The 18,166-nt window shown below is 51.3% G+C and overlaps 1 protein-coding gene across 8 annotated transcripts in view; it reads right to left on the bottom strand.

Annotated features, from left to right (window-relative positions):
* Positions 1–18,166, bottom strand: part of SYNPO (synaptopodin) — a 63,389-nt gene that overhangs the window by 28,486 nt on the left and 16,737 nt on the right. For 5 of the 8 annotated variants that reach the window (XM_088798737.1, XM_088798736.1, XM_019734373.3 and 2 more), the window contains one exon: positions 6,965–7,609. In XM_088798737.1, coding sequence (XP_088654863.1) covers positions 6,965–7,364 — 400 coding nt within the window. In that variant the 5' untranslated portion in view covers positions 7,365–7,609. Of the gene's footprint in view, positions 1–407; positions 635–1,122; positions 1,577–6,964; positions 7,610–18,166 lie in introns of those variants that run through there. The other 3 variants (XM_074313785.2, XM_074313784.2, XM_074313786.2) reach the window with 2 other exon arrangements.

Raw genomic sequence — 18,166 nt, 5'->3', positions numbered from 1 at the left:
GCCCCTACAGCCACCACCAGCACTGCTATCTCCAATGCACCCTGCCCACTCTCTCACTGGGAGTCAGAGGGCAGGGGGATTGCCCAAGATCACACAGCAAATTGGTTAATTCCAGTGCCACCTGCCACTCAGGGTAGGGTGCGGAGTGGGTCAGATGCAGCTTCCCTGCTCGCTCTTGTCCCTTCTAGACAACCCAGACATGAAACAGGCATGGGGGGGGGGTCGTCCCTGACCCTATTAAAAATAAGCCCATAAGTTGGGGTAGGAGGAAAGGAGATCTATTCCCCAGAGCCCACAGAGAGGTCTTATCAGGACCCTGGATGGGGCCCCCTGATTCCGCAGAGTAGCGGTTAGAAAGGAGCCTTCCCCCCTCCACTCACGGTCACCTATAGGGCCTCGATGCTCACCTGGCAAATGGGACAGGAGTATCCATGTTGTGAGAATTGGATGTACAGCCCTTAGGACAGTTCCCCATTTCCCCTAGGTGCTCAGCAAAGGCTTCGATTTCCCCAGGCGGGGCTTGGGCAAGTGGTCCCCCGTGGTCGTGGTCGGACAGTTCCGCGTCCTGCATGCCTCGCAGGCACAGCCAGACCCCGGCGCTAGTCGCCCCGCCCGCGGGAAGGGGGTGCGCGGGCCCAGCACACGCCGTTCTGCTGCCCCACAGGCGCCCATGTTGGTCAACCCCGCGCAGACTACAACCTTTCGTTTTCCTAAGTCCAGGCTGCCCGACCTTTCCCATAGCGGGCTGTGGGGCGCAGACCTCTGGCTGCTGCCCACCCGTGAGCCTGGGGCTGCTCAGTCCCCGATCGGCTTGCGGGTTGGGGCTAGTGAGCTGAAGCTCCCACGCAGCCCCTGGGAATAGCTTCCCGGCGTCGGGGAGTCCTGCGGCTCCTGAGCTGCTCCAGAGCTTCGAGATTTCTCGTCCCACCCTCCACCCCACCGTATAGATGGGGAAACTGAGGCCCAGAGTGTAGCAGCGACTTGGCCAAGGTCCCCCTGCGTGCGGGAACCGGAGCCCAGATGTGCCACTTCCACCTGGGCAGTGCCGGGTACCGCACAGGTGGGAAGAGGCGAGGTGCGCTCGGAGCCGGCACCCCTGCGGGGCCAGCGCCCCTCACTCACCTCCAACCTCCGCGCGTGCTTCCGGAGCTCACAGGCGCCGCCACCTACGCGCACCTGGCCGCGTCCGTCAGGGCGCCTCTCCCCGAGACCCCTGCCACCGCCGCCCCGCGCCGGGCGCCCCCTCCGCGCCACCGCCACAGCCACCTCCACCGCCTAGCGGGCTGCTCCGGGACCCGGAGCCGGGAAGGCTGGGCGGGTGGCAAGGCACGCTCCTGCCGCCCGCTCCCCGGGGCCCTAGCGCCGCCCCTCCGGCCTCGCCCAGCCCTCCGAGGTGCGATTCGCCCACCCCGCCCACGGGCTCGGCCTGCCGTCTTCCGGCGGGTCCCCTCTCTTTCCTCCCGCTGAGCTTCACTCTCTGCTGCCTGGTTATCTGCCTCTCTGTTTCCTCCTCATTTTTACATCTCTAGGTCGGTCCCTAAACCCTTCTGCTTTCTATTTCGCTCAGTTTCTTCATGTTTCTCCATCTATTTCATTTCCCCTCTTTTCTTTATCCCTCCCACTACCCCTGCTAAATCTGTCTTTGTGATTCTGTCCCCATAACTGACACCATCTCCCACCTCCCCAGCCTGTTTCCTTTCAGACCTAGATGCAGTACCCTCAGACCCACCTTTCCCTCTTCTCAGCCCCACTACTAGAATAACTGTGGATCTTGGTAGAATTTAGGCAAATGGGGATTGAAGAAAGTTGTTGTCTCCCCAGCAGCCTGGGGTCATCCCCTGACTTAACTGGTGGGCGGGCAACAACAGCCGTGATGCTGTGTGTCCCTCTTGGGTTTCAGTTCCCCATCTTTTCATTGAACTAAACACCATTCAGACTGAGCTCACAGTGCCCCATGGCAGCCGTCAGTGTGCATCAGAATCTCATGGATGCTATTAAAAGTCGAGATTCCCACAATTCGGTGCCCCCTCCCCAGTGTAGGGGGGATGAGGTGGGCTAGGGAAGAGGACTGATAACAAGCACCCTTCACACTCCCAACAATTTGGAAACAAAACCACACTTGGAAAAATGCTGGCCTGGGTTTTTACCAAAGATTCCCTGGGTTCGAAGTACCCCACCCCTTCAACCAGGGTGGTTCCACTTTCATCATTTTTTTTTTTTTTTAAAGGAGGGTGCAGCTCACAGTGGCCCATGCAGAGATCGAACCTGCAACGTTGGTGGTATTCGCACCGCGTTCTAACCAACTGAGCTAACCAGCCACCCCTCATCTGTCTTTTATGTGAAGATTCTATGTTTAGATTTCTGCTAAAGGAAGTCAGAAATGTGCTGATGTGAGCCCACCCCACCTGAGGTTCTGTGAAATGCAGAGCTGCGGGTGGCCTGGTTTCGGGACATTTCCCTGTCCCCAGTGGGCAGGCTCAGAGTGCAGGAGGTCAGGTGACAGGGGACAAACAGTCCCTGGCTGCTCCTATCCCTCTGCTTGGCTTCATGGACCACAGAGCATTCCTCTGACCCTGTAGCTGCTCTTGTGCTGAGGCTGCCCCAGTGAGGGTAGGGGCGATTGGCTCAGGCAGGGTATTGCCTGCCCTGTGAGTCCATGCCTAGGAAAGTGGCTACAGCCCAGCCTGTGGGAAAGCAGGAAACAAACTGTGTGGGTGAGAGAGACAGAGAAGAGAAAGGCTAGGATTACTGTGTGGGTGAGTATAAAAGAGAAAGAGATGGGGAAAAGGAAGGAGCACAGAAAGTGGCTCGGGCTGCATGTAGGTGTGTGACAGTGGGTGTGTAAAAGTGGATATGCCTATAGAGGAAAATGTGTGCATGCAAGAGAGATTTCAAAGTGTAGGTGTGTCAGCAAGAGAAAAAGGAGAAAAGAACATGCTTTTAACTTGTATCTAAGGAGGGAATCTGTGTGCTTGGATGTTTCAGGTGGGATTGTAGCAATGTATGCACACCTGGTACACGTGAAAGTTAGTCATGCATGGGGGAGTCTGTGGGAGGGCGTGTGCCAATGTATGCCCCATGCTTGGATGTGTGACTGTCTAAGGGCATGCATAGGTGTGCACGTATGTGCAGATGTGAGTATACACGTGTTTGCATAAAAATATGGTGTGCATTCATCACGTTTGTTTACGTGTGTGTTTATGGGGGTGTGAGCATATATGTGGGAGTGCACGTGAGGTACATGTGAACCTGTGAACCCTGCTCCTCCACCATCGCCCTCCTCTTACAGTCATAGTGTGGGGGCGGGGGTGGGAGGAGGAGTGGGGGGTGCCCTGCCTTTTTGTGTGCCCTCTCCCACAGGCCTGAGGAGCAGGGGCCTTGTCCTTGGCCCAGGGACCACTGTCAGCTCTTGTCATGGGTGTGGATTCCTCTGCCTCAACTAGACAGACGTGGCCAGGGGCTCATCTGATAACCCAGATCCACACCCCCGTCCCCACCCAAGTGGCTCAAGCAGTGACCACTAGAGTTGGCAAGTCCTCCAAGTCCTATAGATGCCCTGATCCCCATTAACAAATGGCCTGGAGAGGAGAGAGGTGGCTCTCCCAAAGCCATGAGTGAAGGAGGGGCAGTGTAGTGTCCCAGGTCTCCCTGAGTGTCTCTAAGAGGGTGGAAAGGTGGCTTGCAAGAATCCCCCTCCATTCTCCAGAGACTGAACAACCTTTTCCCAGCCCCAGGTGGGTGGAAGAACAGAGCCTGCTGCCTCGTCTCCATGGAGACAAGGCAGTACAGAGGATGGTGGAAAGCAGGGGCCAGATCTCCCTGGGTTCAAATTTCAGCTCCTCCGCCCACAGGCCTGAGACTTTGACAAGTCACTTAAACTTCTTATGTCTTAGTTTCCTCATCTGTGAAACAGAGATAACAAAACTATGAACGTCCTAGGGTTATTTAGAGGATGAAACAAGTAACCCATACAAGGCATTTAGCATAGTACCTGGCAGCTGAACTGGGAGGCAGAAGAAGCTCTGGGTTCTAGATCTTGCTTTGCCACCCACTTACTGTGTGCCCTTGGACAAATTGCTTGCCTTGTCTGGACTTCAGAGTCTCCTATAAGATTATGTACACAGTAATCTCAATAAGTCCTTCCAGTTATGACCAGCTGACTTTGTGGAGAGGCCAGCTGTAGCGTAGGACTCTCTTGGTGAGCTGTGGACTAAGCAGTGCTAACTGAGGCCTGATTATGGGCCCTACATGACACCTTTCTTCCCACATATATTCTCCCAAATTGGCAGCAACTGACGGCAGGGAACTTGAACTGCTGCCCACCTCATCTCTCTGCATCCCGTGACCCTCGAGCCTGTCAAGGACCCCATTCTGCCCTGCTCAGCTGGTACTCAGGCCTTAGAGAAGTGGTACTGGTACCCACCCACCCCAAGGGGTGGGTGTCCAAAGCAGAAGATGTCATGACCCATACTTAAAGCTGCCAGGGAGCACTCAAGAGAGGCAGTTATAATTGCAGAAGGATGGGTGTAATTGTCTGAAGACGCTTATAATCCTCTGGCGGTAATGGGAGGAAGCTTTAAAAGGAAGCCCTAATCCACTAATAACCTGGCAGTTCCATAGACCTCTTCCCTCCGGATCTCCGGGCAGCGAGAAGGGACTCTGGCCACTCCCTTTCCCAAGGGAGCAGAAAGGCCAGTGCGGGCTCTAACCCAAGACCACCTGATTTCTACACTTCTGCAAGACCCAGCTTCCTTCCTGCTTTTACTTCTGAGAAGTCTTTCCTGCCCATTCCGTCCTCCTAAAGTCACTGTTTCCTCTGTCCTCTGTCCCTAGAAATGTTTAGGACAGAACTGGATAACCAACTGACTGGACATTTAAGTGAGGAATGAACCAGACTGTAAGGCAAGAAGAACACGATCATAGTCTCAGTTCCAACACTGATTATGTAACTTTGGACAAGGGACTTCAATCTCTGAGCCTCAGTTGCCTCACCTGTACAATGGGTAGAATACCTGCATTGAAAGAGTATAGTAAGATCAATGAAATTGAGATACAATGAAATGACCTAGCTCCATGTGAGAAGCCAACAGGATTTACTAAATGTATTCCCTGCTTCTCCCCTCTCCATCCATAGTCTCTTCCACTCCACGTATCAGGAGACAAGACTCCCTTATAAATCCAGAATACAGTGGTAGTTCAGGGCAAAGCCCCCTATTGAAAAAAAACGGTGGTTTATTGATGTCTTAGCAGCTTGCTAGTCATGAGTCTTGGACAAATCAGTTATATTCTCTGAGCCTCACTCTTCTTATCTGTACATTGGAGATAATAACAGTATGTTCCTCATGAGGAGCATTATGAGATTAAATAAAATGACATATGTAAAGCTCTTAGCACAGTGCGCTTGGCACATAAGGGCTTAACAAGTAACAGTTGTTGTATTATTGAGCTGATGGTGAGCATTTTAATTATTATCAACACGTTCACATGCCTACCTAGATTATTCTAAAATCTCCAAAACACTGCCCCATCTAAAATCACTGCAACCTCACAACAGCTCTATGAGGGAGACAGGGTTCATATTTTTATTTCTTTCACAGATAAAGAAACTGAAGCTCACCAGGGAGAAGGGATTTCCTGGGTTTGGCTGGTTGGCATCGGTTCCAGAACCAACACCCATGTCACCTGACCCCCAGCCATCATGGTCTGTGAGAGGGGAAGGAAGCAGGCACTGGGATTTTAGGCTCTACGGGAATTGAATTTGGGCTGACTCTGGGGTGAGAGCCCACCTCCAAGTTCAAGGCTACTGGGCCCTCCTGGGGTCCTTCTTCCTGCCCCAGATTCATTGAAGGCCCCTCCTTGCTCCTGCCCAGCTCCCTGTGTGACCCAAGCATGGTGGGGTGGAGGGGGTGGCTACTGGGGGTGGTCAGAGCCTGGAAAAGATTATTTCAGAAAAGAGAGTGGGCAGGATGGCTGGTGAGATGCCAACAAGGGCGTCAGCAATGCCTGCAGAGAAATGAAATGTCCCTGCAGTTTGCTGATGCACAAGGCCTCCCAGGCTGGTGTCCTCTGCATGCCCTGAGCCCCCAGGAGGTGCTGGCAGCGGCTCCTGCCTGAGCAAGCAGGGCCCGGCTTATGTCCTCCCATCTGGACCCACTTCAGTGTTTCCATGGGCCCAGCGGTGGAGGTGATTCAATGTGGGTTTCCCTGCTCTGCCAACTCCTGCCGCCTGTGAGAAAATTATCATTCCTTCCTTCCTTCCTTCCTTGTTTCTTTCCATCGGTGCAGTACACATGAAACTCTCCCCTACATGCTGTGGTTGGGTCCTCCCTGAAGCCCAGGTGATGTGGATCCTGCCCCTGCCGTTTCTAACAGTTGGGAAACCGAGGCCTGGGCGAGAAATGTGGGCCCAAATCAGCCACTGACGGGCCTAGTAACCTGGAGCACTTCTTCCTGACTCTGGGCCTCAGTTTTCCCACCTGTAAAATGAGGAGGTCCAATGAAGATCAAAGGCTTCCGTCTCTACTCGTAAGCTCCATGAGGGCACCAACCACATCGGCTTTGCCCAGTGCTGGGTTCCTAGCATCTCAAGTAGCTGGCACTCAGTATGTTCCAGGGGTGGTCCCGCCCCATCAGATGCTCGCACTCAATGGTCATTTGTTGCCACGAATTAATAAAGGGCAGACAAGAGTAAGAGAGGGCCTTTTTTCCAACCAAGCATGATAGCATGGCTTTCTCTCCCTGCCTTCTCACATGCCCTCTTTGGCAGAGAACAAAGTGGGCTTAGATGTGGTACAGCTGGAACTGCATGTAGCTTGTGTCTCCACAGCTGTGAATCTGGGCATGCCTGTGGGACTGTGATGGACTGTGAGGCCTCACGGGGAAAAATATGGTCAGGAGCCCCTGTGTTAAGGACCTGTGCAGTCCTCTGTGACTGGCAGTCCAGGGAAAAGGGGCGTGAGCTTACCTGGTTTCTGGGGAATCCTGGACCCTGAGCTGGGGCTGGGGCTCACTGTCATCACCTGCCGGGCCTTCACTATGTCCCAGGCCTGGCTGGTCCTGTTGTCATGCTGAGGTCCCCTTCGTGCCTCCCTGGAGCAGCTGGGTGGCTGGATGCCCAGAGCTTTGGGCAGCTCTGGTGCTCCTTGGGTGTCTCTGCAGGCAGAGTTGTCCCCACTTCTGCTGACCACTCTGTCCTCCTCCAAGTCCATGAGCCCTGCTTCCCCCTGCAGGCCCTCCTCGCCACCACTCTCCTCAGCCTCCAGGGCCAGACACCTGTAGTTCCCATCAGGGATCCGGAAGGTGCAGGGAGTAGGTCCGCCTTCGCTGGGTCCAAGGGGTGGAGATGGGAGGTGGGGGCCCAGCATGGCGCTGCCTCTTCTCAGCGATGCAGATAAGCTGGCGCCTGGGCTGGGGACTGGGCCACCTGCGGAAGCCCTGGTCTTTGCTTCTCTCCAGGCCTCCTCTGGCTTTCTGCAGCTTTTCCTTCCTCAGCCGACTCACAGGACAGGGGCTAGGTCCCACTGCAGGCCTTCCTGGGCTGGGTGGGCTGGTGGGCCCCCACGTCCTCCTTCTTAACCTGTCTGGTCAGTGAGGCTTCCTTCAAGATGATCTGTTTGTATAGGGAGAAAAGAAACAGCATATGAGACAGCTCTTGGGTTGTTCTGGGTTGAATTCTGAGACCTGTCCATCTTAGGGTGGCCCTGAGAACTGGCTAGGGTTTGAGGTCCAGGTCCTCACATTCATGAGAAAGTCTCAAGCTTCAGTCACTTGACATTCCCAATTTTTGCTATATTGTTATGCCACTTGACACTTTATTTGCTTGATATTTTCCCGTAAATCAACTTTAAATAACTTACTTCTATTACTTTAGACTTAAGCAATAATTGCAGGAAAACCACAAGTATGTTGTGCTAAGTCGTTTTTTCCCAATACATATTAAATAAATATGTAGTTATTTAAAAATGTCTGGACACCGCCTAGAAAGAATTCTCTCACATGCCATCAAAGGTACATGAGCCACAGGAATCACAGGAATGGTGGGGCAGAGAGCACAAGACTGGGCACAGGGACCCCTGAGAAGGCTGTGCATCAAGGGAGATGGGCTTTGAGCTAGAATCCCAATTCTGCCACTTGTGTGATGGGCAGCAAGTCACGTGACCTCTCTGAGCCTCAGCTTCCCCATCTGTAAAATGGGAACTGTAGTATCTCCAACATAGTGTTGCCCTCAAGAGGAAGTGAGAAAATGCATACAGAGGACTCAGCACAGTTTATGAGATGTAGCTTAATACGCGTTGGCTATTCTTTCCTTCCACAAAAACGTCTTGCACTCCTATCACATTTCAGACACTATAAAAGGTATGGGGATACAGTGGGGATAAAGAAGATAGGGTACTGTGGCTCCTGAAGCCTTAAAATCTGGTGGCACGAGGAGCTGTGAATGATAACAGGGAGAATAATAACAACAGTATGAGGATTTAGAAATGATAACTGCGATGATAATCCAGGAGGCTTCCTATAGGGATGTGAGGAGGGAATGGATGGGAGAGAAACTTGGGCGGAAGAACTGACTGGGCTGGGAGGCAGATGGAGAGTGGGTGTGGAGGAAGGGGGAGGAGTCTAGGATGCAGCTCTGGTGAGTGTGGTTTCGTGATTTCATTAATAGAGATCAGAAATAAATGGGAAGGAGCAGGTGTTCAAGGGAGCAGGAAGATGAGTTTGATTTGGGATTTCCGGGGGAGATGAGAACAGTCAACTCCACGTGGGGGACTGGGGAGCAAGGGAGAGTTCCAGGCTGGAGACAAAGATCTGAAAATCATTTGTGGAGGCACAGGGCAGAGGGGGACGAGATGCCCCAAGATGGGCAGGGAGAGCTTAAGACAGGGCCCATGGCCAATTACACTTGGGAGGAAACCTTGGAATTTGCAAATCTTGATTCTACCACTACTTAGCCGTGTGAACTCTGGGGAGTGTGAACTCTCAGGATCTCACTTACCTGACTGCAAATGGGGAGAGAGAGCCCCACACAGGCACTGGCTGCCCCTGGGCAATGAGAATCCTGAGAATTGTGCAAGTCTGTGGATATTGGTGACCTCAGGGCCTGGGCTGACCTCAGCTGCTGTGGTACTTGACCTGGAGGCCATGCTTCCAACCCCAGGCAGGGTCAGGCATCCTCACCCCACCCCACCCCACCCCAACAGTCTGGGTCAAGGCCTCCACTTCTGCTTGGAGTTGTGCCAGGAGAGTCTGCTGGGCAAGAGGACAGATAAGCACATTACCAGGTCCTGAGGCAAATCAGCACCAGCCAGGGGAAGACAAACAGGTACCGGCATCAGAAAGCTCACAGGCACCTGTCACAGCAGCCTCAATGACAGAGAAGTCAGCACAAAGAAGCCAACCTTCTGTCCGGAGAAGAACGGGCATTCACGAGATTGAACATCTGTTCCATGTGGGTTATTCACTTAGGTTATCCAAAGAAACCCTTACAACAACCCGGTGAGAGAGGTACTATTGTTATTATCCCATTTCAGAGGTCAGGAAATTGAGGCTCGGAGAGGCCAAGTGACTTCTGGCCTAAATCACACAGCTAGGAAGCAACAGGGCCAGGATCTGACACCTTGCCCATGATGGTGGGCATAGAGACAGAGAAGAGATGGCTTCAGGACCTTATTACTCTCCAAATTCTTTCTCACTTACCGGCTGCTGCCAGATTTCTGTCACTAGAGTTTCAAAGAATCTTAGACTCTCACGAAGGGCCAGTAGCATTCTGAAGAGCTCTAATTGGCTGTGACCCTGGGTAGGTGCCTTCTGCACTTTGGAGTCAGTTCACCCAAAGGCACAATGGTGGGATTGAACCAGAGCATGCTGGGGGTCCTTCCAGTCCTGGCATTGCAGGATGCCATGATTCTAAGCACCGGGAGCCCCCCACCCCGCCACCTGCACCACCATAGGGCCAGGTGGCAGGAGGCAGAAGGAGTGGGCATGGGGAGCAGGGCTCCTCTGACGCCCTGCAGGGGCCTCGCCTCGCTCCATCCCTGCTTCTGTTTTGCTGTATTTGACAGTGGCCACGGTTTCCAGGAAAGAAGAGAGAGGCGGAAAAGTTAACTTTCCACCACCCACACAAATATTTTTGGCTGGCGTTGTCTTCATGCTGCCAAGCCAGGAGGGAGGGGTTGGCAGGAGCACTCCAATTCAAGTCTCCCTCCCAAGGAGGGAGGACTTCCAGCCCAGCCAGGGGTCCTGGGCACGCCCCATGTGGGCCTGAGGCCTGGAACACCCACCCTGCTCAGGAGCAGAAGGAGAGAGGTGGGGGTGAAGCCCAGATGGAGTTGGGGGTGGGGCTGGGGTGTCAGGACCCATAACAACGATGGCAGCTGCCACTTTCTGCTGAGCATCTGCTAGTGCTAAGCCACGCCCTTTACCTAACACTTCCTACGGGTCAGGTGCGAGTGCTGTCTAAAGATGGGGAAACTGAGGTGCAGAGAAGTAAATTCCACATCCAGGGTCAAATGGATGGTGAGTATAGAGCAGGATGTGAATTGAGCTGCTGGGCCCCATGCGCTCAGTGGCAGCAGACGGACCCTGGGGACGCCACAGCCACGGAGGCTGCAAGCTCAGGCATAGCACACCCGTCTGTGTGGGCACATCTTCATCGCGGGCAGCAGAGGGCCTGCCCCAGCCTCAGCAGAAATGGGAGTGGGGGTCCTCTGATGCCAGCGCCCCCAAATCCACACCCCGTATCTGGCCACAAGCTCTAGATGCCAGCCCCAACAAGGAGAGCTGATAGAATCCAGCCAACCCACTGTCCAAATCTCAGTGAGGGCGACTCTGAGCCTAGAACGGGGAAGGGCTCACCCAGGTGGCACAGCAAGTCACAGGCAGGCCTGGCGCTGGAACCCAGGAGCCCAGACACCTGCGCCAGCTCCCCCATAAGCCCTGCTCCCTCTGAGTGGACAGCCTCCCCCCTCTCCTCCCCTGACCTTCCATGAGTCCAGGCAGGGCCCCCAGGACCAGAGGCCTAACTGAGGGGCTGGAGGCAAGAAGACCAGGGCAGAAGATGTCGGCTGAAAAAGGGCTGGTATGCAGGGATCCATGCGAGAGGAGAGTTTTCGAGCAATTTCCTCAGCATCTGGCGCAGTGCCAGGCACACAATAACAATAACTGATAATAGCTGATGTTTATGAAGTGTTTACTATGTCAGGTGCTATTCTAGACACTTTGCGTGCATCATTCTGTCCTGCTCACAACCCTATAAGGAAGGTGCTATTATTATCACCATTTTACAGATAGGAAATCAAGCTCACGTGACTTGCCACGCTCACACAGCCAGCAAGTGACTGAGTCAGGGTTCATATCCTGATGGTCTAGCTCCAAATATCACTCTTATTCATAAGGCTGTACTGCCTCAATAATGTAAGTTGTTACTGAATGAATGAGTGAGTGAATGAATGAATGAATGAGGGAGGAGAAGGAAGGATGGGAGGATGGGGAGGTTGGAGGATGTGAGACTGGGACGGTGGAAGGGACAGAGGGAGGAGATTATCTCTAATGCTTGGAGCATTGCTGGCACATAATAGTCACTCAATAAATATGTAGCAAGTGGAATAATGTATTTGGGGTGACTGAAGCATTAACTGGATGTATAACCCAGGGATAAAAATGGAGTTCCCCTGGGAGAAGGGGTAACTAACTCAGAATTGGTCCAGACGGCTCAAGGTGTACCTACTGACCCCACCCCCATCTGGCAGCATCTCAGCATCAGCAGTGAGTTGGGGTAGAGGGTAGGGGGGGAGTAGTGTCTGGGCTGTCCAGAGCTGAGTTCTCCCTGCCACGAGGAAGAAAGCTTCTGTTGTCACCAAGAATCTAAGCTGAGAGTATGTTCCTGCCTAGTGCTTCTCTCCCACAGAGAGGATGGGAGCCAAGGTGAGGGTCTCTTCCCCATGGCTCTAAAGGGGGAATCCCAAGCTCTTCCAACCTGCAGAACTGGTGAGCGTGAGGAAGTGTGATGACTTTGCTATGTGTTCTTGGAAGAGTCACTTCCTTTCAGTGGGCTTCAGTTTCCCCAGCCAAAAAAGGCCTTGGGCAGAGTGGTTGGTGGGATTGACAGCAACCAAGGTTGAAGCTATTCCTGAATCCTCTTGGACCTGCCCAGTCCTAGCATTTCCAGGGGGCAGAGTCAGTCCCACAGGGATGTGCAAGTATGACCCCAGGTTACCGATCCCTCCTTCAAGTCCTACAGGACAAACTGAGCAATCCTGGCCTCCTTCCTTCCTGTCTTAGCCTCCCGCCATCACTGCCTTGGCTGCCCAGCCCGCTTGTACCTCTCCTCCTTCCTCCCTACTTCACTCCTCTCCTCGGGTCCGGTCCACCTCCTGGGGAAAAGGGGACCAGTGTTGGACTGGCATCATGTGAACCTTGGGGGAGCTCTGGAAGCATCAGGAAACTATCCCTTGGCGAGAGGTGGTTGTGAGGGGCTGGGAAGAGCTCCCCAAGCTGGAACACGGGGTGGTCTCAGGAGAGATAAATGTCAGCCAGGCCTCCATGTAGCCTCACAATAGGGTAACTTTGGACCAGTCACTCGTCTCACTGAATTTCACTTGCCTTCTTGGTAGAATGGAGACTCAGACTCAGTCATTCACTTATTCATTCATTCAACACGTATTCACAGAATGCCTGTTATGTGCCATTCTCTATTTTAAGTGCTGGCGGTATTCAGTGAACAAAAGAGAAAGACACCCTGCCCACGTGAAGCGCACATGTTAGTTGGGGTGGATAGATAATAAATAAATAAGAAAGTGTGTCAGATGGTGATAAGTGCAATGGAAAAATAATTAAGTAGGAAAGCGGACCGGGGAATGCAGTGTATCATTAGGACAGAGAAAACAGTGGCATTAATACAAAGACCTTGACAGACGCCATCCTGTGTTTTGGATGGCGTAGGTATTTCCAGTTCACTATTATGTTAACTTCTCATATGCAATTATAAATACAGAAAATCAACATTAGGTGGCAAAACTCGGGAGCAAAAGCCCTGGGAGATATATTTCTTATGCTAATATTCTGATTATTCAATTGCCACTATTTCAGAACCTTCATGTTGCACTATGACCACGCCTGCCATTTAAGACTGAGTATTTTTTACGATCCAATATGTAAAAACATAATTTCACACAATAACCTTATTTCATAGAGAACTTTCTTTTCCAAGTTCATTAAATTGATAGCGAGTCTCCTCAGTGTAAAACACATACTATAAAATGAGTTTGAGGATAATAACAATGCTATCATATAGTTGTTGTGAGGAGTAAATAAGTTACGTTTGCTAAGGGGTGACTGAAGATAGAATCAGAACAAGAGCGACAGTTTATTAAACACTGTACTGTATGCTGAGTACTGTACTGTACGTTATCTCAAGTATGATCGTGTTTATTCTCCCAAAATAACCTCATGAGGCAGGCACCTAGTACTATTCCCATTTGACAGATGGGAAAGCAGAAGCCCAGGGAGGGTAATCTCTGCCCATCTTCCCAGAGCAGGAAAACAACCAAGCCAGGACCTGATGGGTGCCTGGATTTGGGGGAGTTACTCAGGCATTCTCTTGAGCATCTGAGGAGAGGCCATTTTGCACAGGCCAAAGAACCCTTCATTCTGGCCCTGGCTCTGCCATGCCCTCTGTGACCTTGGTGACAACCAGCCACACAATGATAGGTCTGGGCTTGGGATCTCCAAGTGCCCTTCCAGTTCTGGATTGCCCATGAGTCGCTGCACCCAGCATGTAGAGGTATGTGAGCACTTTCCAAATGGATACCCTGAATCCAGCCTGCTCACAAAATCAGCCAAATCCCCTGCACGTCACATCTATTTCTGCCCTGCTAGGTTTATAAATATGTGGGCCAGGGAACCAGCTTCAGCAGAATTGGAGAGACTGAAGTCATGGCTATAAATACAGGGCCAAGGCTGGCTGGGGTCGGGCAGGGGGATGGCAGGGCCGAGGCTGGCCTGAGAAATCACACCCCAGTGGGCCTGTGTGCTGTCCGGGCTCTTTCTGGACACAAGAAACTGGCAGCCCAGAGGACAGGGACTTGCCCAAGGCCACATGGATGGTAAGGGTTAGAGGTGGGCCTGGGGCACAGCACATGCTTCCCATGCCACCTATTGCTCACAAATCCCTCTCACCCTAACTTGAGGGGCCAAAATGGCCTGGCCCAGTTTGGACAAGAGCAAGATATTATGATTTACGTTTATAAAATAAACCTCTACCGATACATATTACTTTTTATCTGTTGGGTATATTGGGGTTCTCAATGTTTTCATTTGAGAGTTCTGTGACTAAAACTACAGAAAATTACTAACTATATCTAACTCCCACTCAATAGGACCCTCTTTTCACCATGCCGAGTGGCCCAGCCACTGCTGGAGCCCCCATACTGATCCAGCAGCCCATGGTGTGAATGACTTCCCAACTCTGCCCTCAATGACATCACTCTGGTAGTTTGAAATTGGCCATGATGGGAGTCGTTACACCATGGAGATGGGCAAATGCTACAAAGCAGGTTTTCTCTCCCCTTCCCTCCTCCCCGAGAACCAGTTGTTAAACATTTACCAGCGCACCGCTGGGTAAGTCCTTGGCTATTGAATCCCTACCATGTCTGCTTCCTGGTTGGCTGAACTTGGGCCAGTTATTTTACCTCCACTCTTCCATCTGGAGAGTAGGAACCTTCACCACACCTGCTTCATAGCTACTGTGTTTCCCCGAAAATAAGACCTAGCCGGACCATCAGCTCTAATGCGTCTTTTGGAGCAAAAATTAATATAAGACCCGGTCTTATTTTACTATAAGTATAAGACCGGGTCTTATATAATATAACATAGTAGAATATAATATAATTAATATAATATAATATGTAATATAAGACCAGGTCTTATATTAATTTTTGTTCCAAAAGACGCATTAGAGCTGATGGTCCAGCTAGGTCTTATTTTCGGGAAAACAGGGTACTGTAAGGGTTAAATAAGCTTGTGCCCCTAAAAGTGAGCACCACAGTTCCCAAACTTGCCTGCATATTAGATCACTCGAGGATCTTTTATACATTTCAAAATGCCGGCCACACTGCAGACCATTCAATCGCAACCTCTGGGGGCACCACTATATTTTGAAATTTCCCAGGTGACTCCAGTATGCAGACAGGTTTGGGAACCACTGGCTCACATTGAAAGCCCTCAATAGCTGTCCAGGAACCAAAGAGAGATAGGGGGAAGTGCAAACCCCTCATTCCTGCTTCATTTAATTAATGGGGTTTCATGGAAAAAAAATTTTGTATTAAAAGAGTGATGGGGATATTTTTGTTTGTTTGCTCTGTTTAAAGGCTTAATCTGCCTAATGCATGGCAGGAGGTGCTACTTCCAGGGACCCCAGAAGGAGGGGGCCTTTGCCCCCTCCCTTCCAGATGTGTGCCTGGCCGCCCCACACACTCCAGGGCAGATGGGCCCCAGGAGGCCTCACTTCATGTGGTGCTCAGCTGGCTGGCTGGGGAGCCGGAGAGACTTCAGCCTGGTCTCTGCCTTTCCTCCTAGAGAGAGTTAGGCTGGCTCTTCTCAACCCACAGGCCAGAGGCTCACAGCTTGGCTCAGCCTGGGAAACATCAAGCTGCTGGCTTGGCGGACTCAGATTAGAAATAGAAATATCAGTGTTGATGACAGGGGCTTGGGGCCTCAGCCCAGCTTCCCCCTGGACCACCAGTAATAACAATAATCGTAATAGTAGCTAATATGTATTGCATTCTCCTTCTGCACTAGGATATACCCCAGTAAGCACCTCAAAGGTAGTCTAGTCTAGAACTATGCTATCCAATATGGTGGCCAGTAGCCACATGTGCCACTATGCACTTGAAATGTGGCCAGTTCAAACAGGAATGTGCTCTAAATAAAGAATACACACCAGATTTCAAAGACTTAGTATCTAAAGAAGCATGTAAGATGTCTCATTAATAACTTTCTTTAGATGTATTATATGTTAAAATGATGCTATTTTGAATTTACAGAAATGTATTATTAAAATAAATTTCACAGGTTCCTTTTTTCACCTGTTTCTTTTTTAATGTGGCTGCTAGAAAATTTAAAATTACATATGTGTTTGCTTTTATTTCGATGGACAGTGCTGGCCTAAGGTCAGGAGGGCATGCTTTCCAGTGCCACATCCCAGGCCTTGAGTGGTATTCTGTATTCTGCCACTTACCAGCTGTGAGACCTTGGGCAAATTATATAACTCTCTGTGTCTCAGTTTCCTCATCTGTCAAACTAGGATAATAATAGTACCTACGTCTCCTGGCGCTTGTGTGGATTTAATGTACCCAGCACAGAGAAAGCACTCAGTAAAGATGAGCTATCAAGGGACCATTTGGCACTGGGCTAAGTGATTTCATTGGATTATCTCATGCCTCAATAGGTGCTGAGCTCCCTGTCACTGGTGCTGAACAAGCAGTCTGAGAAACTCCTTGGCAGGCTCCAAAAATTGAATGTGGGTAGGGGAGGCATTAGATGAAATGGTCTTTGAAGACAGCTCCCACCGCTGACCCAGCATTATGCTCCTGTCTGCCCCTTGCTTGGCGTTCTCCACTAAATCTCTTCCTCACCATGTCCTCCTTTCCTTTCCCAAATTTTCATTCAAAACAACGGAAAGTAATAAACACTTATTGGTGCCACTGGGGGCCAGCGTCATACAGGACACTGTGGGGAGAACAGAGGGAAAACAGATGTGGCTCCTGCCATCAAGGAGTCTAGTGTGGGCGGAAGGGTGTAAGACAGGGACTTGAATTTCTACAACACAAGGTGGGGGAAGACAAGGGCCATGAGGGGCAACTTCACCTCACCAAGCCTCAATTTCCTCATCTGTAAAATGGGACCAATGATAGCACCGTCTCCTAGGCACTGTTGTGAGGATTACATGAGGTGATGACAGAGAAGGACTGGCCCGGTGCCAGGCACACAGATGGGCTCAGGAAGCACTGACTGTTATGCTGGTTCCACAAGGCCTGGCATCGCATCAGTTTTGCTCACCATTCATTCATTCATTCAGCAAGCAGTTTTGAGCTCAATGGAGGACTCTGGTATGTATTCAGTTAGAAAGTCCTCAGTAGAAAGGTGGAACCTCAGTGAGTGGTGGAACCAAGATAAAAGAAAATAATAATCACTACTCCCTGACATGCACACATACAGGATGAAATAAAATAATGAAAGGGAAAGATGTTTTGTCAACAGTTATCCAAAGCTATTATTAAGGACGCTTAGGACACACTTGTTGAGATAATGGCTGGCTGGATAAACAAGTGAGTGTATGAGACACCGGACACGCCAGGTCTAGGGGATTGAGGTACAGTCTCAGGGGTCGGAGCAGGTGAGGAAAGGAAGCTATGGCAGGGGAACCTGAAAGAGGAAGCTGGAGGGCACTGAGCCTAAGTCTGCAGAGGCAATGGTTTGTGCAACCCCAACCCCTACCCCTCTTCGCCGCTGAAACCTTGGCTCAGTAAGCACTAAGACATCCAGGCCTGCTCCGCCATGCTGACCATGGGCAGGTCCTCTTTGCCTGAGAAAAAGGCAACATCATGTCGCTTCCTATGGCAGGGACAGTGAGGATGGTGGTGCTGCCCCCAGTGCCTGGTACAGAGCCAGAGCCCAGTGCCCTTGGAAACAGTGGGGGGCAGTGATCAGCCAGTGGGCTCTGTGCTCTGGCGGCCGGCTTTGGAGTGGCCGCTGAACAAACTGCATGACCTTAAGAGAATGTCTCTGCCTCTTCCAGCCTGTTTTCCATCTGCAAATCAGGGCTAATTACAGTGCCTGCCTCCTAGGGCTGCTGTGAGGATTAAACAAGTTCGTATAAGTAAAGAGCTTAGAGCTCAATGGTAACGTGTGCAATGCATGGTGAGTGTCATGGTGATTGCAGTGAGGGCCTGTGTCGGTGTAAGCTGTTGGAAGGACGGAAGCAAGGAGGTTGAGCTAGAAGGAGCCACAGAAATCCTCCATCCGAGCACCTGCCCTCCAGCTTGGGCCTTCCGTGCTATATGTCTGTGCATGTGTGTATGTATGTCTGCATAGGTGTCTGTATGTACACGTCTGTGTCTTGTGAGTGTGTATATGTGCATGTCTAACTGTGTGACTGTGTGTGCCTGTGTGT

The sequence above is a fragment of the Rhinolophus sinicus genome, chromosome 5 (genome assembly GCF_057876585.1).
Source record: "Rhinolophus sinicus isolate RSI-liver-muscle chromosome 5, RSI-T2T, whole genome shotgun sequence".
In the NCBI taxonomy this organism is placed as follows: Eukaryota; Metazoa; Chordata; class Mammalia; order Chiroptera; family Rhinolophidae; genus Rhinolophus; species Rhinolophus sinicus.
The sequence above is the reverse complement of the archived record's forward strand: the minus strand, read 5'-3'. Positions and strand labels throughout refer to the sequence as shown.